Source organism: Myiozetetes cayanensis, unplaced genomic scaffold (genome assembly GCF_022539395.1).
Source record: "Myiozetetes cayanensis isolate MyiCay16 unplaced genomic scaffold, myiCay2020 scf9, whole genome shotgun sequence".
Lineage (NCBI taxonomy): Eukaryota > Metazoa > Chordata > Aves > Passeriformes > Tyrannidae > Myiozetetes > Myiozetetes cayanensis.
Genome location: NW_026088185.1, coordinates 22,957,300 through 22,978,961, shown reverse-complemented (window position 1 = coordinate 22,978,961; position 21,662 = coordinate 22,957,300). Strand labels below are relative to the sequence as shown.

The following is a 21,662-nucleotide window of genomic DNA, read 5'->3' as shown; positions in this document are numbered from 1 at the left end:
TTTAGTCTCTGCCCTGCACCCCTTTCCCTCAGCTCAACCCGTCCCGCCCCGCCCCAAGGCTGCCCCAGCTTGTATCCCCATGGGGATTTTTGCCCCGGGATGCTCAAACTACGCCTTGCTGTTTGAGTCCTGCATCCCTCCCAGCAGGAGGGTTCCGGGAGCGCCCGCGGACCATCGTGTCCTGGAAAGGACAGGGACAGAGTGAGGAATGCGCCGTGGAGGGGGAGATCGAGCTATGCTGGGTGCAAGAGGGTCTGTGAACGGACAGCCTGTGTCGGGGGGGGGAATGGGGGCTCGACCCCAGACGGCGGGCACTGCAGGGTGCTCCCACCCCTGCCGGCCACGCCACTGCCTTCTTTACCCGCCGCCCCCCCCGTCCGCCTCGGGAGCGGCATGACCTTAATCCGAAGCGACCTTGAGAGGCGGCGGCTGCGGGGCGTGCGGGGGCCGGGGGCGTCCCGCGGGGGCGGGGGCCGGGAGCAGACTCACCGCCCAGGCGCTGCCAAGGGGCGGGCAGCCCGGGCAGTCCCGGCACGGTGCGGCTGCCGGCGGTGAAGCACCGGCGGAGCGGAGCGGCACCGGAGAGCGGGTACGGGGTTGGGCGCCCGGTCCTCCGTGTGGGAACCGGGCATCCTGCGGAGGGAGGGGGCGGTGGGTACGGGGCTGCGACCCCCAGACTCTGGGACCTCCTGGCTCGGGCTGCGCTGCTCCAGAAACGGCTGCACGGTTGGGGTGGCGCGGGGCTGCAGGAGAAGCGCCAGCGGTTTTGTCTCCTTTGCCTTAAAGTGTGATTTGTCCCCCTGACTCCTGAATCCCCTGGGGTTTGCTGCCCCACCCCAGAGACCCTGGTCAATCCCCCCTCTCACCCCCTCTGACCCGTTAGCTGCCGGCTGGTCCCTCTGCGTCGGTCAGGCTCCGAGCCTCTGTGCTGCGGCGCGTCCCGGAGCGGGCGGGCTGAGCAAAGCCTCGGAACACGGGCAGTCTGTGGGCACACCGGGGCAGCAAGGTGTGGGGGGTGCCAAAGCGAGGGGGCATTCCTCCCTGCTCTAGCACAGCCAGTCCTATGGTGGCCAGGGGGACAATTTAATTCTGTCAGGGGACTCCGCACTGGAGTGGCCGAGACACGCTCAGACCCATTGTCCCTCCAGCTCCGCTACGGCCTGTCACCAGCAGGAGAAAAGCTGCGGTGGCTCAGCGTGTGATGGGGTAGCTGGGGCTGTTTCTGGCAGCAGGCAGCTGCCCTGCAGGAAACTCTCGGGTTGGGTTTCTCCGTACCCTGGCTCCCGTCCCGCTTGGCTCGATAGCGTAACTCAGACTGGGGCAAGGGGGCCTGCATGGGGCCAGGCTATGCCGGGCTTGGGGCATCCCTCACACAATGGGAGAGAGCAGAACAGTTGTGTCCTTGCATCCACATTCCTTATGCTGGAAGGGTTCATCACTTTGCTGCATGTGTGGGGAAGGCACTGCTCCCTGATTGGGACTGGGCATGCTTACACTGTGCCAGGAGCCTGGAAGGGATAAGAGGATAAAAGCAGTTTATCTCCAAACTCTCTGCATGGTTATGGGCCTGAGGGCTGCAAGCTGCTCTCTTGCATGCTGCCACCTTGCACTCGTGCATGTGCAAAGAGGACAGACTTGTTGGTGGCACCAAGCCCATCTCTGTTCCAGTCCAGCATCTCTCCCTGCTTCTCCAGCCTCAGTGCCTCTCCCTCCAACCCAGCTTCCCCAAAACATACCTCTCTCCCTCACCTGTTGCAGCACAGAGGCTGCAGGGCAGGTAGGCAGCTGGAGCTGAAGCCCTGCAAAGGTGGCTGTGCCGGGCTGGGTGCTGCCAGGAGACAGGAGGGTGCAGGCAGATGGGTGACCGAGGTTGTCCCCCTGGTTCCCTGCAGGCCATGGGGTGCAGAGGCTGAAAGCATGCTGGGGTAGGGCTGGATGTGGGGCACTCCTGGAGCTGTGCTAGCTAGTGTCAGGGCACCTATTCTGCAGGGCACAAGAGGACCATGATGCCAACCCCCCATTTGTGGGTGCAGGCACTCCAAGTCCTGGGTCAGTGCCCCCCGGCACATCGGATGGGGGGAAGGTGGGCACTGCAGCAAGTCCTTGCAGTCTAAGCCCTTCAAGAAGGGCCAGTGCTGGGCACACACAGCCCCAGCACTGGGCACTGCTGGGAGGCAGCTGGGATGGCACCCCAGCTGCTTCATGTCTCCAGCAACATCTGAGGTCCCCAAGAGTGTGGACAGACAGTCCCCATGTGCCCTGGTGACAGCCAAACAGCCACTGCCAGCCCCACGGCTAGTGTGTCCCCCAGGAGTGGGGCCTCAGCCCTGGCCAGCACAGTGCTGGGGATCTGCTCTGCTGTCCCCACACTGATCAGGGGATGGCTGCTGTCTGGCCCCGGAGCCCACAGGGATCTGGCAACTGGGCTTGGCAGCTGCCTGCAGACTGACGGCACCAGCTATTTCCAGCCCCACACCGCTAGTGCCTGTGCTGAGTCAGGGGCCTGGGCCACGGCTGCCACCCCTGCACCCTTGCACAGAGCCCTTGCCCTCAGGGACCCCTGGGTTCCCTCTTGCACCCAAATCCCAGCTCACTAGCTGCAGCATCCACTCCTCGAGGGCCCAACTCCAGCACCTGAGTGTCAGGCACATCCAGCAATTTGTCAGTCTAATTAAAGTATCAACAGCTTAATCAAAGCCTTATTGTCCCATGGTATTTATAGTTCCACTCACTGCAGTGCGCTCCGTGTACAGCTGTGGGTGCAGTCAGAGCCCAGGGTGCTGGTGTTCATGGGGAGAAGAGGCTGCAGGAGCTGAGGGTCATTCCTCTGTGCTCCCTTCCTTGCTATCACCTTTCCCTTACTTTCAAATCTGCTGGTTGGGGTCATGTCCTAGGTGGTGGGGGCTGTTCTTGGGCACCCCTAGAGCAATTTTTCCTGGCTCTAGAGGCCACTTCTTCCCTGGGAGCAGTGATCTGGGAGCAGTAGGGCTCTGGTACGTGCTGGGCTGTGGAGCATCTGTGCTCACAAGTTTTTCTGTTTTCCACCTACACCTTTTGAGCTCCAGCTTCCCGGTAACAGAGATTAATATTTCATGAGTATGGCGGGGTGAACCCGACACTCAAGGAAGGCAATGACCCAGCAGGAGACAGGCGCAGGTGCGCTCACACACGGGCAGGGGCAACACACACCTTGCACACATATGGGTACGGCTGGACCCCACTCGGCGGGACCTGGGCACAGTGTGGAGCACTGGCCCTGCTCCCCCCAGCCACCTTCTCTCTTCCCTCCTCAGCAGCTGTCAGCGTGGAGAAGGCAGAGCCATGGCATCGCTGCTGTGCAACGCCCGTGAGTGCTGCGGTGGAGGCGAGGTGCAGGGCAGGGCACTGGGCCATCCATGCTTATGCCAGGGCAAATCTGCCCTGTGCATTGAGCTGACCTTGCTATGTGCAGGAGCATACCTACCCCACCATGGCCATTGGGATTTGGGCTTGGCAATGCCAAGGGTGGATGGGAAGGATTACTGGGGAACTACCTTCTGCCCATCTTGTGGTGAAGGGAGGTTGTTTGGGGTCCATCCCTCCTCCCTCACAAATTGAGGGACCACGTGGGGTTCCAGAGGCAAGATGAAGCAAGATACCAGGGCACAGTGCCTGGATAGCCTCACTCTTAGTGATGCAGCCCATGCTGCCCCCAGGCATCCAACTCACAGACACGCTGGAGCAGATGCAGCAAGGGACCCTGATGCGCAAAGTCAAGTCCAAGAGCTGGAAGAAGCAGCGTTTCTTCAAGCTGCAGGATGACTGCATGACCATCTGGTACCAGTCCAAGAGGACAGGCAAAACTGAGTCTGCCTGTGAGTACTGGCTTCTGCATGTTGGCCACAGGGCCATTGATAGTGTTTGCAGGAATGTGAAGTTATGGAGATTCTTGAAGCCATGCTTGCTAAGAGTGCTGGGGCATTCAAGAAAGGCTATGCATGCATATATGGTCTCTTCTCACCCACACCTCTCCTTGAAACATCCTGCCTCTAGCAGAACTAATGGGTCAATAGGGATGAGTAGAAATTGCAGCTGATACAAGTGGAACCTCTGGAATGCCAGTGCAGGAGTAGGCAAACAGAGGGGCTGATGGATGAGTGGCTGACTGGATAGCTCAATGGTTAATGGATGGATGAGTAGCTCAGTGGGTGGATGAATGAACAGATGAGTGGAAGAAAGGACGGCTGGAAGAATAGATATCTGTGGGCAGTGCCCCTTGCCCTGTGGTCCTTGTCCCCCACAGACAGGCGTCCCCTTCCTCTGCCCCAGTCTCCATCAGCGATGTGGAGACGGTGCGGGAAGGGCACCAGTCGGAGGTGCTGCAGAGCCTGGCCGAGGAGTTCCCCCCTGAGCGCTGCTTCACCATTGTCTTCTACGGCCGTCGCGGCAACCTGGACCTCATCGCTGGCTCGGCTGAGGAGGCACAGTGCTGGGTCCAAGGCCTGCGTCAGCTCATCGAGGTGGCCACCACCATGGACCAAAGGGAGAAGATAGACCAATATCCTTCCTGCAAGCATCACTCTGCCTCCCCCACCCAGTCATTCCCCCACTGCAGATCATTCCCCAGGCCCTGCATCTCCAGCCTTGTCCCAGCACGTGTGTAGCTGTTCTGAGTCTCACCATCTGCATCAGTGCAGGGCATAGAAAAAGGAAAAGAGGACCTCTGATGCTCCCCAGCTCCATCTCTCACAGCCAAGGTCCTTTCCCTTAACATTTGCCCTGGTTTCTCTCACGTGGATTCGTGACTGGTTCCAAAAAGCTGACAAGAATAAGGATGGGCGCATGAACTTCAAGGAGGTACAGCATCTCCTCAAGATGATGAACGTGGACATGAATGAGGATCACGCCCTGCGCCTCTTCCAGGTAAACACTGCCCCCGAGAGCCTGGAGGGGCTGGAACAAGCTGCACAACACCTCCTTGCTAAAGGCTATGGTCACTTTCTTTTGTCCATCCATCCATCCATGCATCCATGCATCCATCCATCCATCCATCTGTCCATTTGTTCACCCAACTACCTGTTTACCTGCACAAACATGCACTTGTTCATTTTTCTGTTAAACCAACCAGACGAGGCAGCTCTTCCTCCCATTCATTTGTTCATCCAGCTGCTTATCTGTCTACCCAGCGAACCACCTGTCTGATTTTCTATTCCCTCCCTCCCTCCCTTCCACCTGTTTGTCCATGGACCCATGTATGGACCCATCCATGGACCCATCAGCCTATCAGTCCACCCAACCAGCCCTCCATCTCCCCATCCATCCATCCATTGATTGATGCCTGCCACTGCCACTGGTGTGGAGTCTGCCCTCTGTTTGGGAGTATCCCCCACAGTACCTCGGGTGGCCAAGACACCCCATTTTGCCCCATTTGGGTGCTGAGGGAGCTCCCTTGCAGGATGCTGATAAGTCAGAGTCCGGGACACTGGAAGGGGAGGAGTTTGTGCTCTTCTACAAGGCTCTCACGCAGCGTGAGGAGGTGCTGAGCCTCTTCCAGGAATTCTCTGAGGATGGAAAGAAGCTGACACTGCTGGAGCTGGTGGATTTCCTGCGGCAGGAGCAGCTAGAGGACGAGGGCACAGAGGAGATGGCCATGGAGCTCATTGACAAGTATGAACCATCGGAGACAGGTGAGAGCTGGCTCTGACATTGGCTGTGTTCTGCACAAGGGCAGGGAGAGGTCTGAGACTCACAGTCCCATGGCAGGAGCACTCCCAGCCCCATCCTGCTGCAGGAGGACACAGGGGGAAGACTCACCGTGGTGTGATCTGGGTGCAGTTCCACTTTATTTGGTCCATTCCTGGACCATTTTGGTGTAGATGGTTGACCAGCCATAGTGCAAACTCCAGCTTTGGGGTACACTGCCCAACTTTCCAAGGTTACTGCCCTGGATCATCTTTTCCTGTGACCCAGCCTCTGGCAGCAGCTGTGCTGACCAGGTTGGGGATTCCAGGAGCCACCAGCAGCCCCGTTTACCCCATCCTGTCTCTTCCATGTCCCTGGCTGTCACTGAGCCTCCCCCTCTGCCCTGCAGCCCGGGCTCTCCATGTGCTAAGTGCTGATGGGTTCCTCATGTACCTCTGCTCTCCGGAGGGCTCCATCTTCAACCCCCAGCACCGGGTGTTGTGGCAGGACATGAACCAGCCACTCTGCCACTACTTCATCTCCTCCTCCCACAACACCTACCTGATAGAGGATCAGCTGCGGGGCCAGAGCAGCATTGAGGGCTACATCAGGTAAAGGGGCTGCTCCCTTCTAGCTGCCCTCCAGCACCTTCCTGTCCCAGTGCTGTGCCCTGGGCAGCAAATATGGGGCAAACCCAGAAGCTCCTTTGCTCCTCTGTGGTCCACCTCTCCTCTGGCCATGCCATATAATGCTCAGCAAGGGGAATACTGAGCCCAGCTCTACCTGCCCTGCATGCAGCAGCATCCGCATCCTGGATGGGTGTCCCCTATGGTCCCTATAGTGGTGACACTCATGGGCAGAAGGGAGGGCAGGGGACTGGTGCCCTGGCCATGTGCGGGGTCCCAGGGGTGACAACCCACCCCCAGGGCTCTGAAACGGGGCTGCCGGTGCCTGGAGGTGGATTGCTGGGACGGGCCGAATGGGGAGCCCATGGTGTACCACGGCCACACCTTCACCTCCAAGATCCCCTTCCGGGAGGTGGTGAGCACCCTGGGGAAGTACGCCTTCAAGGTAAGGCACCCTTCCCCAGGTGCTGGGAGTTGTGGGTGGCCCTTGGTGTGAGCGGTGGTGTGGTTGTGATTGTCCCATGGGGTAATGATGGGTCCCTGGAGGGGGACGGGTGCTGTGGTTCACACAGCTGGTGATGCAGCAGGACTGTTCACTCTGCAGGAGAGGAGGGTGGGTGGCTGTGACACTTTCCAGGTGACAGCACCGGGGTGTCTGACTTACAGCCTGTGCTGTGCTGTGCCAGGGGATGGGGGCTCATGCAGACATGGGGCCTGTTGGGGGTGCAGGGGTGAGATGGGGCCTCAGAGATGTGGAAGCAAGATGGGATGTGGGGAGTAATAGGAGATGGGAGGGGTAAGAAGGTCTTGGGGCAGGAAACACGAAGATAAAGGAGCTCCATCTTGTCATTGGTGATGCTTGGAGAAAGCCCTTGTGAGAGCCCCCCAGCTCCACCAATGATGATCTCCAGCTGTGCACATTGCTCCCCAGGCCTCAGACTACCCGGTGATCCTGTCCCTGGAGAACCACTGCAGCATGGAGCAGCAGGAAGTCCTGGCACAGCAGCTCAAGGATATCCTGGGGGAACAGCTCCTCACCACCACCATTGATGGGCGCATCCCCAGCCATCTGCCATCCCCAGAGGTAGGGATAGAGCACATCTGTGCTGGGCTTCGCTGTCCTGCCTGGCAGTGGAGTGAGGAGGTGGTTCTGCTGTTCAGAGAACAGGCCACCTCTGTTCCAACATCATCCTGCTCCACGGGAGCACATGAGGACCCTGTGTTCACAGAGGTGCCAAAAGTGTCCCCAGAGTTGTTTCCCCATGCCCTGCAGAGTCAGACAGAAGGGCAGAACCCTCCTATCCCATTCCCTCCTGGGTGCCAAAGGGAGCTGGTGGTGCTGGCCCCCAGCAGTGCAGGATCTGAGGGAAAACAAGCCTCATGGGGAGCTGGGCACGCCCCCAAAGTGCCTCTCTATCCCCAACTCCACAGGAACTGAAGCACAAGATCCTGCTGAAGGGCAAGAAGATTGGGCGGCTGGAGGACATGCTGGATGGGCCAGGGGATGAGGTGCCCGATATGTCTGATGATGACAATGGGGCAGAGGCAGAGGAGGAGAGGCGGAGGGCAAAGGTGAGTGGCCTAAGCTGGGAGTGCTGAGCCGCTGGCCATGGCTTTGGGCTGTAGTGAAATTCTGATGCTTGGAGGAGAGATAGAGACTGCAGAGACATCAACAGGCAGGGGGAACAGTCTTTTCTGCCTCTGGCCATGCCAGCCACCTCTCTGCTGTGGTGGCACCATGTTGGGGGCCCCCTTGTTGCTCCTTTCCTGGCAGGAAGGCTGCTCATGGGTGGGGATACTGCCACCTCCCAGTACACCCCCAGCTGCTCTTGTCTGTCCTGGCTCTACAGCCCAGGCCTGGGTGAGTGCTGGATGATGCTCCCAGCACCCAACACAGCTCTGCCTTGCAGAAGGACAAGGAGACCCTGGCACAAGCGTTATCCGACTGTGTCATCTACTGCAAGAATGTGTCCTTCCGGGGTTTCCAAGAGGCCCACAGCCATTCTCGGCCCTCTGAGATCTCTTCCCTCTCTGAGGCCAAGGCCAGGAAGCTCATCCGGGATGCAGGTGAGACAAAGGGGGCAGTGGCACTGGGGGACTGGGATAGGGTGGAGGGGGCAAGTGGCTTCCTCAGGTGTAGAGCTAAAATTTCCAGACACCAGAGTTCCCTCCCTGTCTGGGGGAAAGGGGGTCCAGTTGGGCTGTACTGTGGGATTTGGCTCTGGTAAGTCATGGAGCAGAGTGGGAGGGGGGTATTGGCTAATTATTATTTCTAAGCCTATTGCCTTAGAAAACAAGGCAGGGCCTGGATTCCTGAGAGGGGAGAGGGATTAGAATTTGGTGGGTAGGTGGGTGGCTGGGTGGGTGGCTGGCTGGCTAGATAGATGAGGGGATGAGTGGTTAGATGGATAAAAGGATGAATGAAAGTATGAATGGATGAAGCGGATAAACAGGTGATGAATGGATGGAGAGATGGATGGGCAGCACATGTGGTGGATGGCTGTGCAGGCCAGAGAATGACCTCACGAGTAGCCCTCATGCTCTATCCCTAGGAAATGAGTTTGTCCGCCACAATGCCTGGCAGCTGACACGCATCTACCCCAGCGGGATGCGGACTGACTCCTCCAACTACAACCCCCAGGAGATGTGGAACGTGGGCTGCCAGATCGGTATGGCTGGGGGGCATAAGGGCTGTGGGCTGGGGAGATGCTGCAAGTCCCGTGCCAAATGCCACCATTAACACCTGTGTTAGTGCCAGCTACAACTCCAGCTGGAGCCAGGTCTGGCTGCCAGCTCTTGCTCTGCTCTGGGGAGCCTGGGGTTGTCCAGGCATTGGTGCCTTATGCCCCTGTGCAGTCTCGCATCTCTCTGGCTATGGGGACAGGATGGTTCTCGGCTCCAGGCAGGGCATGGTGTCTCCAAGCTACTCTGTACCCTCTTCCCTGCCACCTCCCCACAGTGGCCCTGAACTTCCAGACAGCTGGTATGGAGATGGACCTGTGTGATGGGCTCTTCAGCCAGAACGGACGCTGTGGCTACGTGCTCAAACCACCCTTCATGAGGGATGAGGAGACTCTGTTCAACCCCAGTGACCCCAGCAGCCGGGAGGGCCCTGGCCCCATCACCCTGACAATCCAGGTACAGGGCTGAGGACAGACCCCAGCGAAGCTGTGACAGTGTCCCAGGGCTCTGTCAGTCCCAGACAGATGGGGACTGTTGGGCAGTGTGCTGGAGCCGAGTAGCCTCACAACAGATTGGTTTGGCTGCTCCCCAGCTCATGGGGTCCATGCCCCTTCCTGCAGGTGATCAGCGGGCAGCAGCTGCCCAAAGTGGCCAACAGCAAGGACATCATCGACCCACTTGTGCGTGTGGAGATCCATGGCGTCCCTGCGGACCAGGCGCACCAGGAGACAAAGTACATTGAGAACAATGGTGAGCCCCACAGTGGCACCAGGGACCCTGCTGTGCCCAGGCACATTCCCCACCCTCCCTCACCCTCCCAGCACCCACTCTCCCTTCCTAGGGTTTAACCCCCGCTGGGATGAGACACTACAGTTCCAGCTCCATGTGCCTGAGCTGGCTCTGGTCCGCTTCGTGGTGGAGGACTATGACAAGACTTCCAGGAATGATTTCGTGGGCCAGTTCACCGTAGCCTTTGCCAACATCAAACCTGGTGAGTGGCTGCTGTCCAGTGATTTTGGGGGCCCAGCCCAGCCCTGTAAGTGTGTCTGGGGCTCAGCTGGGTGCTAGAGAGTGGGATGTGGTTGCAGTCAGCCAAAGCCTTGCTATACCCCCTGCAGGATACCGCCACATCCATCTCCTCTCCAAGGATGGCACCAGCATCCCACCCTCTTCGCTCTTTGTCCATATCCGCATCACCGAGCCACCTGGCCCTGAGCAGGACTGAGCTCATGGGGTGAGCAGCACCTGGATGGAAGCCATACAGACGGCCCTGAGTGGCTGGGGCCGCAGAGCCAACCACCTCGCCCTCTTGTTGAGCTGTTTTGTGTCAACCCTGTGTTGTTGCTGCTGTAATCCCCTTTGCAGTAGCCTCCGAGGACTGGGAAAAAGCACTGACCTGCCCTTTCCAGGTTCGGGATGCTGTCCCCCATGCCTGAGCACGAGGTCTATGTTGTGCAGCTCCCTGCATCCCCCTGGGCACCGTGCCCTGGCCTAAGGTCACAGCTTGGCCATGGGGAGGAGGAGAGATGGTGCATGGCCTGGCTCTGCTGCAGGGGCTGGTCCCCTCCCAGGCAGGGGAGCAAGGCTGGAGCCAAGCAAACCCCACTGGGCAGAGCTGAGAGAGGTGTTGATCCTCATTGCCCCCTGACCCTGCAGAGCCCCATTACAGCCTCTGACCCCTACAGCCCCAAATTAACCCTTACCCATCCCTTCTCAGTAAACAACCTAATAAATTGTTCAGTGACAGACAGGCTCAGGTTTGGGTGGTGCTGGGGAGAGACAGGGAGCTGGGCTTGTGCTTGTGCTCTTCCTCTGTTGGCACCCAGCCCACTGTTCATACAGGGTTCCAAACAGCCCCAAGAAACAGTATTAAAAGGAGCTGAGTGATTCCTTTTATACAGTCACATATTTTACAACCCATATACATATATGCCTATACACACACATACATCTCTGCAGCAGGCCTGTGCCCACCAGCACCTTAAAGCAGTCAGGACTCAGCCTCACTGAGATGTGCCATCCTTCTCCACAGGGCATCCTCCTTCCTGCTCTGTCCCAGGTGGCCCTTTGGCCTGAGTTTCCCTCTGCACAGCATGAAGGTGGACAGTGTGTGTGCTGGGGTCCTTTCCCACCCCCTGGCTTGGGTCAACAGACCCGTGCTCAGGGTGATGCCGCTGGATGTGTTTGATGACCTGAAACTTCTGCTTGGCCTTGTAGGGGCAGTAGCGGCAGAAGAAGGGGTGCTCGTTGGTGTGGGTCAGGTAGTGGTGGCGCAGGCCGGCCGCCCAGCGGAAAGCCCGCCCGCAGGCATTGCAGACATAGGGCTTCTCCTCACTGTGCTTCTTCAGGTGGGTCTTGAGGAGGAAGCGGGTCTTGAAGGCCTTGCCACACTGCTCACAGATGAAGGAACGGGCCTCCTGATGCCGTGTCTCCTTGTGCACCCGCAGGGCATCTGCACGGTTGGTGCAGTACTCGCACTCGTCGCAGCGGTATGGCTTCAGGCCTGTGGCGACAGGGAAAGGGATGGTACCGGAATGGGGACACAGTGCTCTCCATTCCATGGGTCTCACTCTCCCTGTAACACAGCATCAGTTCCCAGGGACTTTGCCCTACACCCCATTGTGTCAGCAGGCACACCAAGATGGCCCCCTTTCCAAGGCACCAAATAGTGATCGGGGTCTGCACTACCCCAACCCTGCACTTCCCTCCCACCTGAGGACACTGTCCCCAACCCACTGGCACAGGAGAATGTGCTGCCCTCCAAATGCTGGGAGGCCTCCCCTTCCTCCAGCTGGGCCACTGGTAGCAAAAGAAGCATGGAGCTGAGGTCCCTGCAGGCCCAACACCCTCCCTGGTGCTCGATGGCCTGTCCCCATTAGCAGCACTCACCCGTGTGCTTTGTCATGTGGTACTTGAGCTGGTTCACCCACTTGCACTTGTAGCCGCAGTCAGGGCAGAGATATTTCCGCTCCTCCTTGTGGATCCGCATGTGATACTGGGCACAGGGCAGGAGGGTGGGGTCAGGATGAGACCACATCCCCTGCCCTGGGAATGTGTAGGGCTCTGGGATGCCAGTGAAGGGCTCAAAGACAGCTCTGGCATCTCCAGCTGTATGGGGCAAGGAGGGCTGTGGGCTTGTCTGTCAGGCTATTGCCAAAGGTGATCCACAGCAGGATTGGGATGAGATGCCTGTACTGCTGAACTGCTCTGTTCCAGCCAGTGGATGGCACAGGCTTTGCTCCCCAGTTTGGTATTTAAGACAAAGTCTGAGTTAAAACCCAACTCAAGTGAGCTACCCCTGAGCTGAGTACATTGCACAACCTCACCTAGATGGCCCCAGGGGGTTCCAGCTCAGCCTGACCATTAAAAAGTCCGTATTTCTTTTAGCAAAATCAGACCATTTTCCCTCCATTACCCCATGCCTGGCCCTCCTGTTCTAGGGAAGGCCCTTTACCATGCATCAGGATGCTAATCATATATAGCAATGATGGCAGGGTCATGCTCTGCTTGCAAGAAAGCTGAGATTTCACTGCACCATGTCTAACTGGCATCAAAGAGCATGCTGAAGCCAGCAAGCAACCAAACTTGGGTTCCAGTGGTGCAAGGATCCAGCCGGAGAAAGACAGATGTCAGCAGGAAAAAGAGTAAACAAGGACAAGTGCCTGCCTTCTTGCTGTTACAAATCCCCCTTCTCCTTAAACTGCAACAGCAGGGAAGAAACATTTTTGTATACAAGATTTATCCACTTGCCTCTTACTATTGTGTGAGCCACTAAAGAGGACAGAAGATAAAATCTCCCCTTGGTAACTTCTTCCCCAAATCCCCATGTCTGGATACCCCTCTAGCCACATAGATACAGTAGGAAATATTTCCATTCAGAGCTCACCTTGAGACGTGAGGGGTCGGCGCAGGCATATTTACAGAGGTGGCACTTGTAGGGCTTCTCACCCGTGTGGATGCGGATGTGCCACGTGATCTTCTGCCTGTTCTTGGTGGTGTATTCACAGTCTGAGCACTTGTACACACGGGTGCCCCCGTGGCCCTTCATGTGCTGGTCAAAGACAAGCTGGTGGCGGCAGGCGAAGTCGCAGAAGGGGCAGTGCAGGGGTTTGTCCTGGGGGGCGGCCGGCTCGTGGCTCTCCATGTAATGCCGCACCAGCTGCTGCCGCTCCTTGGCTGCAAAGCTGCACAGCTCACAGCGGTGGCTGAAATGCTGCGTCTTGTGCTCCTCCAGTGCCTCCCGGCTGGCAAAAGTCTCCTTGCAGGTGCTGCACTCGAGGTGCGGGTGCTGCTTCTGCACGTGGCACTTGAGCGTGGCCTCGCTGTGACACACAAAGCCACAGCGTGGGCAGCCATAGGATGCCTTCTCCTCGTGCCGCCGCAGGACATGCTGCTTGAGGGCTGTCTCGGAGCTGAAGCGAGCCTCACAGCGGGAGCAGGCGAAGTTGAGCTCGCCGTGGTGGCAGCTGTTGACGTGGCGCGTGATGTCATTCTGCAGGTAGCTGCTGTAGTCGCAGAGCGGGCAGAAGTGGGTGGGTGTCTTCTCGTGCACCCGTAGGCGGTGGATGCGCAGCTTGGAGTTGGTGCCAAAGGTCTGGCTGCAGATGCCGCAGGCGATGCGCCCCACGCCGGTGTGCAGGGACTGGTGGGCCTCCAGGCGGTAGCGCCGCGTGGTGCTGAACTCGCAGTAGCGGCACTTGTGCGGCTTCACGCCCTCGTGCTTGATGCGGACGTGCTGCCGCAGGCAGCGGGCCTGCTTGCAGGTGAACTCGCACTGGCGGCACTGCAGCTGCGGCCGCTTGCTGTAGTGCTTGCGGTGCAGCTTGCGGTGCAGCCGCAGGGCTTTGGCCACCTTGGAAGTGAAAGGGCAGGAGGCGCAGCGGAACTCGCCCAGGGTCACGCAGCCCCTCTTCTTGTGCGTTTTCATGGCCCGTTCCTGGTGGCAGGTGAAAGGGCAAGTGGGGCAGGAGAAACGCCTCCTCTTGGGTGGGGTGGCTTTTGGGGGGCCCACATGCAGTGGGAGCTCACTGGGCTGGCCTGTCTCAACACTGGCTGGGTCCCCCTCGGGGAGCTCAGTGCTTTGGGATCTGTCCTCCTTGGGATGCATGTGCTTCTCAGCACAGTGGTTTTTGAGGGCCCGCTGGGAGCGGAAGGCCTCAGGACACAGGGAGCACCAGAACTGCTCCAGGTTCCGGCAGCCATCCTCCACGTGGGAGGTGATGGTGGAGACACGGGAGCACACGAAGGAGCAGGCGTTGCAGTGCAGCTTCCCTCCCTCCAGCCGGTATTTCTCTAAGGGTTTCCCAGGCTGGGATGGACCAGCAGCTCCACATGGCTCAGGCCCATTCCCTTGCTGGGGAGGCTCTTCTGCCACCTCTGTGCTGTCACCTGGCAAGGATTTCTCAGGGGCAAGACAGCCTGATGCCTGTTCTCCTGGCAAAGGACTGCCTTCTGTCTGTGTTTTATCAGGCAGCAGTTCAGCTTCCCAAGGGCTCTCAGCATGTCTGGACTCCTCTGAGGGCCCCTTCTCACTCTCCCCTGTTTCTGTACCATTATCACCAGGCTGGTCAGCAGATTGGCACAATCCAGGTGGCTCCTGGCTGGCTGGTCTGAGGATCTTGTTGTTCTTCAGGAGAACAGGGCACTTCTTGAGGAGGTGAGTGTTGAGCCCCCGTTGCTGCTTAAAGCTGGCGCCACACTCGTGGCACATGAGCGGGGCCCGGCGCCTCTGGCAGCTGGCTTTGGAGTGCAGGGACATGGACTTCTCCTTCCGTGTGATGTAAGAGCACTTCTCACACTTAAAGACCTGGCTCTCCGACTGCACCACCAGCATCTGCACCCTGCCCTCCAGCACCAGTGTCTCTGCCTGCTCCTTGTCCTGCTTCCTAAGAGCCTTCAGCACTGACTCTGAGCCACCCCTGGCATTGCCACTTGAAGCAACCACATCCTCGGGGACAGGTGGGTGGCCTTGCTCAGGTGTCTTCAGCACACCGAGCCAGGCCTCCGGCAGCTTGGCTTGGCTGGTCTCTCTCACCTCAGTGTCTGCCACCAGCTTGTGGTGGTCTGAGCATGACCTCGCAAGGTGGTCCATTGCCTGCCTTAGGGTATCTTCTCCCTGGCTGTCTCCTGCCACTCCACTGTGCTTCAGTCTCATCACATCATCTTCCTGTACATCTACCTCCTCTCCTTCAAAGTCTGGTATTTCTTCCAGTGTATTGCCACTGTTCTCCAAGACATCCCGGGAACCCAGCATCTCAAAGGCTGCGGGAGGCTCCTTGCAGGACAGCATTTCCACACTCTCTGGCTGTGTCACACAGGCTTCTCCAGTCAAGTGCTCCAGGAGAGGGTCAGATGAGACATTCAGTGCTTCCAAGTGCAAGGTGCAGCTCTCTGCCACATCCTCAGAAACAGTGAGCTCAGCTGAGTCTGTGGCAGTGTCTCCTTGCACACAGTCATCTCCCAAGACATTGCCAGCAGTCGGACAGCTGTGCTCCCCCTCGCTCACACCTCTCTCTGCCTCACCACTGCTCTCTTGTGGGGTGGGATCCTGCCCAAGGAGAGGCACCACAAACACTTGCTGGTAGCCCTCTTCTCCCTGGGACTCCAGCTGGGATGGCTTCGCCCTAGCCCACTGCTCCTTTCCAGCAAGGGGGGAATTGGCATCCACATGCAAGGCTGTGCTGAGCTCGTAGCTGAAGAGTGCCTCAGATGAGCTGATCTCCAGCTCCTTGCTGGCATAGTTTTCCAGCCAGTCCTTGTCACCGGGAATGTAGCCATGAATCTTACGCTTGTGGAAGAAGAGGCTGGTGTTGCTGAAGGTACAGTACGAACAGAGGGCACAGCGAAACTCCTTCTGCTTGGTGTGCTTGCAGTTCTCATGGTTCAGCAGCGCCTGCTTGTACTTAGTCTGGTAGGTGCAGTACTGGCACTGGAAGATGGGCACCTGGTAGTTCTGCGAGTGCTTTGCCTGCATATGCTTCTGCAGCTCATACTTGCGCTTGCAGGCGAAGCCGCACACCTCGCAGATCAGACTTTTGCCCTGGTGCCGCAGCTTGTGGCTGCTCAGCTGGTCAGCACGGTGACAGCGGTATGAGCACTGGTTGCACTGGTACCTGTGGGGACAAGTAGAATTGGTCAGGCAGCATGAGGAGCTGGGACAGGCTGAGCTCCATCAGGCACGGTGACCTCTCCCTCCCCATCCCAGAATGATAGGGAAGGAGTATTGTTGGGTTTGCCAGATCTGACCTTTGGCAGCTCTTACCACAGGCAATTCCTTCCTGCTGCAGCCCTTGGCACTATTGGTGCTTTACACCCCCAGCTTGGGGATGGGAGATAAGATTCCCCGAGTATTCCATACAGTGACTGTGTCATCCCCACAAGTGTGTTATACTAACAGCACTTCCAGCATCCCTGGAGGCAAGCTAGACCCAAAGGAGTTGACAATTTGGCAGTCCTGAACATGCTCAGTTGGGCCTTGGCCCACAAACATCAGCAGAGCCCATGAACCCAAGCGCAGAGCTGAACCTGCAGTAATACATCCCCTCGGTGGCATGGAGACACCAAAAATAGCTTTGCTTCCACAGCACCATGCTGGCGACAACGTGCAAGCTCAAAGCCCAAATTTCTTATGTTCCAGACAGAGCAGGCTATACCAGGCATGAGAGAGTCTGGTACAAAATGTAGCCTGGGGAAGCAGACCCCTGGAGTGAGAGTAGTAATTCTCCGTTGTTCGGTAATTTTCCATGGGCCTTTACAATCTAAGCTTCTCCCAGGGTAGCTGCAAAATAAGCAAGCTTCCACATGCTTTCAACCAGAGTACTGTAACATAAGTACCTAATTTTTGATAAGAGATGCTGAACAAAGGCACTCTATTACCAGCTATAAATGTACTTGCTCAATGGACAAGTTCAAGTGAAGTTCACACTTCAAACAACCACCAGAGACCAGCAGAAGACCCCTAGTAACCAAATGAAGAGTTCCGAAGAACTTCTCAGAGCTGATTAATATATGCATGAACTTTCTGAGAAAAGCAGTGAATATGTAAGACATTTGATGAATATGTAAAACTGTAAGTAAATATTAGCTACACTGAACAAGAGCAGGGCACACACATGCTTAAGAGGAGCTATCCTCCTGTGCATCCAGTGCTGACAATAAAGGAATACCTGCCTTCTAATGCTCACAAATTGAGTTTTAGGGGTCTCTTATTTGCTGATTTATGGTAACAGGAGCAGGATCTGGGGACCCCTGACTAAGCTGACAGTGCAGTGCAGCAGTGGGTCTTACCGGAGATCTCCGGTGTGCTTGCGCATGTGGACGTTCAGGTAGTGCTTCCACTTGGTGATGTACCCACACTCAGTGCACATGAAGTTCTTGTCGTTGGAGTGGGTCAGCATGTGCTTGGACAGGTAGCTCACATCCCGGCAGGTGAAGTCGCAGAGCTCACACTTATGAGGTTTCTCTCCTATATGCAACACATGAACACCTTCAGCATGACAGCCAGATAAAGCAATATGGTGGGGAAACCAGCTCAGCAGGAGCTGGGGGTGACAGAAGGGGCAGGAAATGCCACAACTTCAGTCAAGAGACACTGGGGTGGCAGAGCCAGTGGTGGGACCCAGGAGCCCTGACCCAGTCCTCCCTGCCCACCCAGAGCCAGAACAGGGACACCACCCCCATCTCAGCTTGGCTCTTTGGACCCCCACAGTGGACACCCACCAGTGTGCAACAGCATGTGCCGGATGAGCACCCGCTTGTGTGCGGTGGCGAAGGCACACTCAGTGCACTTGTGGATCTTCTCGTTGGCATGCATCTTGCCCACATGATCGTGAAACTCCACAGGGTTGAAAGTGGCATAGGGGCAGAAGCTGCACTGGAGCTGCTCGCTGCCCGGGTGCCCCTGCTTCTTATGCTTGCGGAAAACGTGCTTGTTGGAGCAGATGAAGTCGCACTGCTGGCAGTGGAAGGCGTAGTGGGTTTTCCGGTGAGCCTCCATGGCCTCAGCCGTGCCAAAGAGCAGCGAGCAGGCGTGGTATTTGCACTCCACCGCCTTGATGCCATGAGCATCCTTGAGGTGACGGACAAACTCCTTCCGGTCCTCCGCACAGTAGTCGCAGCCTCCCTGGAAGCAGGTCAGCCTCTTGGGTTCAGCTTTGTGAGTCTTCAGGTGCTCTTTGAGTGCCTGGCTGAGTCGAAACTTCTCTTCGCAGACAGGGCAGGAGTAAACATCAGAGTAGAAGTTGGAGATGTCCTCGTGCATGCTGGCCATATGGCGGTTGAGGGCATTCTTCTCCACTGAGCTGTAGTGGCAGAGCGGGCAGCGATGGGTCTTCTCGCCTGTCTCCCGCATCACGTGGATTTTCAGCTTGCTCTTGCTGGTGAAGTACTTGTGGCAGTTGGGGCACTGCAGGCTGGGGTCGGGGAAGTGCAGGTGGAGGTGCTCCACCAGGTGTGTCCGCTTCTTGAAGCACCGCTTGCATTCAGGGCACATGTGGGTTTTGTAGAGGTACTCGGAGCCCTCTGCAACATCCCCTGGAGGAGCAGAGGAGGGGGAGCAATCAGGGAAAAAGATGGAGAGCACAGGCAGATGTTCTGTTCTTGATCCAGCTGTGCTAGGGTGAGGGCTTAAACACATGTGGTCGCACAGCAGCCACCTTCTTGGAGGGACTGTCACCACACCGAGCCACCAGCACCCTTCCTGGTGAGCTCTTTCCAGCTCAAGGCAAAGCACAGCGTACATCAGGCCTGCCCACGTGCCCCTGATCCCCAAATGCAGGCAGGCCTTTGCCTAAACTGACAGTGGGTGTGAACAGGAAAAAGAAGGGACAGATTTGCTTGGGCAGAGGTCGAGGGAACAGTGCACTGGTACATGCAGGAGATGTGGGGTTACTGGATGGCATAGGACCCCCAGGCCCCATAAGCCTGACCCACATTTCCACACCAGCCCCAAAGCTGTGCTGCTTGTTCACAACACAAAGCCTGAGTAGCTCCTGGTAGGGCCCCTCTTCCCACCTTTGAAGTGGTGTGCCCGTGACACTCTGGTTTTCTCAGGAGCTGCCTTCCCATCCTCTTTGGCCTCGGTTTCACAGGGGCTCTCGCCGTCCTCCTCCTGCGACTCATCCCCATCGCTGTCCGAGTCCTCTTCTCCAGCTGATGCTTTCTGCCCCTTTAAGGCATTGTCCTTGGTACCTGCAGGGTTTGCTGGCCTGGCTTCTGCTGCACTGGCTTCCCAGTCAGGGTGGTAATTTCCTGCCTCCTCCTGCCCTTCTGCTGCTGCTTCAATGGGGAATGACAGTGATCATCATGCTAAAGGAAAGAGAGACCATCCTGTCCCCACCACGCCCACACAGGAAAACCTCCTGGCTGAGATAGGGTCACAAACTGTGGTGTGAAGGGATGAAAGAATGTAGGGTTCCCAGCACTCCAACCTTGTCCCCCCACTCCTCCCAGTTTTAACTATGATGCATGGACACAGTCAGCCTCTGCAACACCCACAGCCCCCAACGCCCCACACAGCCATACCTGATGGTAGGACACAGCACTGCTCAAGGCCGTGGGGGTCTGAACTGCAGGAGCCACCTGTTTCGGGCATCTTGGACAGGGCCTCTGTGGTGTGGCCCTTCCTGTGCTGCCAGAAGAGCTTGGCATTGGCTGTGACAAAGTCGCAGTGGCCACAGTGGAAGGGGAAGTGTGTCCGGTGGTGCTGCTCCATAGCTGGGCGGCTGGGGAAGAGCAGCGGGCAGGCCCGGCAGGCGCAGGACACGGGTGAGGCCCCGTGCAGGTGGCGCAGGTGACTGCGCAGCTGCTTGCGGTCCTCCGTGGTGAAGTGGCAGCCCCTCTCCGGGCAGGGCAGGATTCCTGGTGGGGCACGGTGGGTCTTGAAGTGCTCCTTGAGCTGGGCAGGCTGCGTGAACACCTCCTGACAGATGGGGCACAGCAGGTGCTCGGGAGCAGAGCCTTCCTGTGCACCAGCTCCGGGCAGCTCTGAGCCCCCTGGCTCGCTCTGGCCCTCACTGGCAGAAGTCAGCAGTGCCCTAGGGAGTTCCAGGTGCCCAGGAGGGGCCAGCAGCAGGCACTGGTGCTGGGACAGCAGGGAGGCCTCTGGGAAGCTCTGGCCACACCTCTCGCAGAAGTACAGCTCCACCACTTTGACCAGAACTTCTACAGAGAGCAAGGGGCAAGTGTTAGATAGGGCTTTCACCAGGCCCAGAGTGTGGGACTGGTGGTTCAGTTCTAGCTCTGGACAAGGAGGATAAAGCCCTGTTGCCACAAATTACATTTTGGGAACCCCAGCCCACCCCCTGCCCACGGTATCCCAGGACATCTCCTATAAGAAAGGGAACACCACCACCCAGGTGACCATGTTGACCAGGTCTGTCCTTTTGCATCTTTGAGGCATGCACAGATGTGAAGCTGGCTTGGCCCCATTCCCAGTAGGACGTGCAGGACGTGCCCACATGTGACCCATGGGGAAAGCATGTTGGGGGTACCAGTCCAGGTGGAGATCTCCACCTGGTCCCTACTGACAGCCTGGATTGACCACATCACCCAGCACACAACTCTCACAGCCACTCTCCCCATCTACACCCCCAGCCTGTGCCAGGTCTGCACTTAATGGTGGCACCAGACTGGTGATGCACATGAGATCAGAGACACAAGGGCACCTGGTCTCCCCAGGGTGCTGGCTGGAAGGGATAGGGACACTGGTCAGACTTCTCTCCCTCCGCTGAGTGTTGCTGGGCACACACTGCCCTCCCTGCACCCCATACCTGTGGCACTGGCTGTGTTGCTCAGCGTCATGTTGCCAGCCACTGTCTCGATGAATATTTCTACATTGCTTCCTTCAGCGTGAGCCCCTTCCCCAGGCACTGATGCCTCTGCCAGCAGCAAGTCCTGGCTGGCAGTCAGTGGGGGTGTCCCAGCCAGACCGGTGCTGGCCACACCAGGGCTTCCCACAGCTCTTGCCTCTCCTGGTGTGGGCAGGAGCAGCTCTGAACACATGGCCTCCATCTCCCTGCTGGCACCCTCAGAAACAGTCACTGCTGCACTCATTGTCCCCAGGCACTGACTTGGTGCTGGCCAGGACAGCCTCTCACTCTAAAACAGAAGAAAAGAGCTTTAAAACAGAGACAACCCAGAGGCCCAACAGGGGGACAACCTACAGTGCCAGTCCCCAGGCAGGGCACGGACCGGGGATCTCAATGCTGGCTCCTTTTTGCTGTGCCTCCAGCGGGCCGCTGGCAATCCCCAGCAGACAGGAGTGCAAGGACACCTGTACCCTCCCCAAAGATGCCTGGGGGCCTCTTCCCGAGCCCAACACCCAGCGCTCGCCTCCTGGGTCCCGCTGGGCCCAGCCCCGAGCCCGAGCCCACCCCCCAGAGCTGTGCCCTGTCTCCAGCGAGCAGGTGCCCCCTGCGAGTCCCGCCCGGCCGGGCCCCACCAGCCGCTCACCGCTCACCCCGGGCTGTCCCCAGCCGGTCTCCCCGCCACCCCTTCACGCCGGGCTGTCCCCAGTCCCCCCATCCCCTCACGCCGGGCTGTCCCCGGTCCCTCACCCCGGGCTGTCCCCGCCGCCCCGGGGCCCCCAGCCCCGGCACATCTCGGTGGTGGCGCCGGGCGGCAGGAGCGCCGCTCTTTGTGCCGCTCGCGCGGCCGCTCTGCCCGGCCCCCGGTGCCGCTCTATGGTGCGGGCGG

The 21,662-nt window shown here is 58.2% G+C and overlaps 2 protein-coding genes across 4 annotated transcripts; one reads left to right on the top strand and one right to left on the bottom strand.

Moving 5' to 3' along the window:
• The first annotated feature begins 489 nt into the window (after positions 1-489).
• Positions 490-10,719, top strand: PLCD4 (phospholipase C delta 4). 2 transcript variants are annotated; one of them, XM_050339730.1, is made up of 16 exons: positions 490-589; positions 3,294-3,346; positions 3,696-3,854; positions 4,309-4,537; positions 4,773-4,902; positions 5,435-5,666; positions 6,071-6,272; positions 6,588-6,732; positions 7,219-7,371; positions 7,719-7,859; positions 8,198-8,354; positions 8,840-8,956; positions 9,247-9,425; positions 9,590-9,719; positions 9,811-9,960; positions 10,088-10,719. In XM_050339730.1, the coding sequence occupies exons 2-16, from the start codon at positions 3,322-3,324 to the stop codon at positions 10,192-10,194; spliced, it is 2,256 nt and encodes a 751-aa protein (XP_050195687.1). In that variant the 5' UTR covers positions 490-589; positions 3,294-3,321; the 3' UTR covers positions 10,195-10,719. The 2 variants fall into 2 exon arrangements, with proteins under 2 accessions (XP_050195687.1, XP_050195688.1); XM_050339731.1 differs by having other exon boundaries at positions 530-589; positions 3,297-3,346.
• A 119-nt stretch (positions 10,720-10,838) lies between these two features.
• ZNF142 (zinc finger protein 142) lies at positions 10,839-21,651 on the bottom strand. 2 transcript variants are annotated; one of them, XM_050339728.1, is made up of 9 exons: positions 21,524-21,651; positions 20,738-21,065; positions 19,491-20,129; positions 18,981-19,244; positions 17,688-18,500; positions 17,256-17,433; positions 12,856-16,081; positions 11,859-11,964; positions 10,839-11,472 (listed from the first exon to the last, which is right to left on the bottom strand). In XM_050339728.1, exons 2-9 carry the CDS (start codon positions 21,018-21,020, stop codon positions 10,973-10,975), a joined length of 6,009 nt encoding a protein of 2,002 aa, XP_050195685.1. In that variant the 5' UTR covers positions 21,021-21,065; positions 21,524-21,651; the 3' UTR covers positions 10,839-10,972. The 2 variants fall into 2 exon arrangements, with proteins under 2 accessions (XP_050195685.1, XP_050195686.1); XM_050339729.1 differs by having other exon boundaries at positions 18,981-19,241.
• Positions 21,652-21,662: the final 11 nt, after the last annotated feature.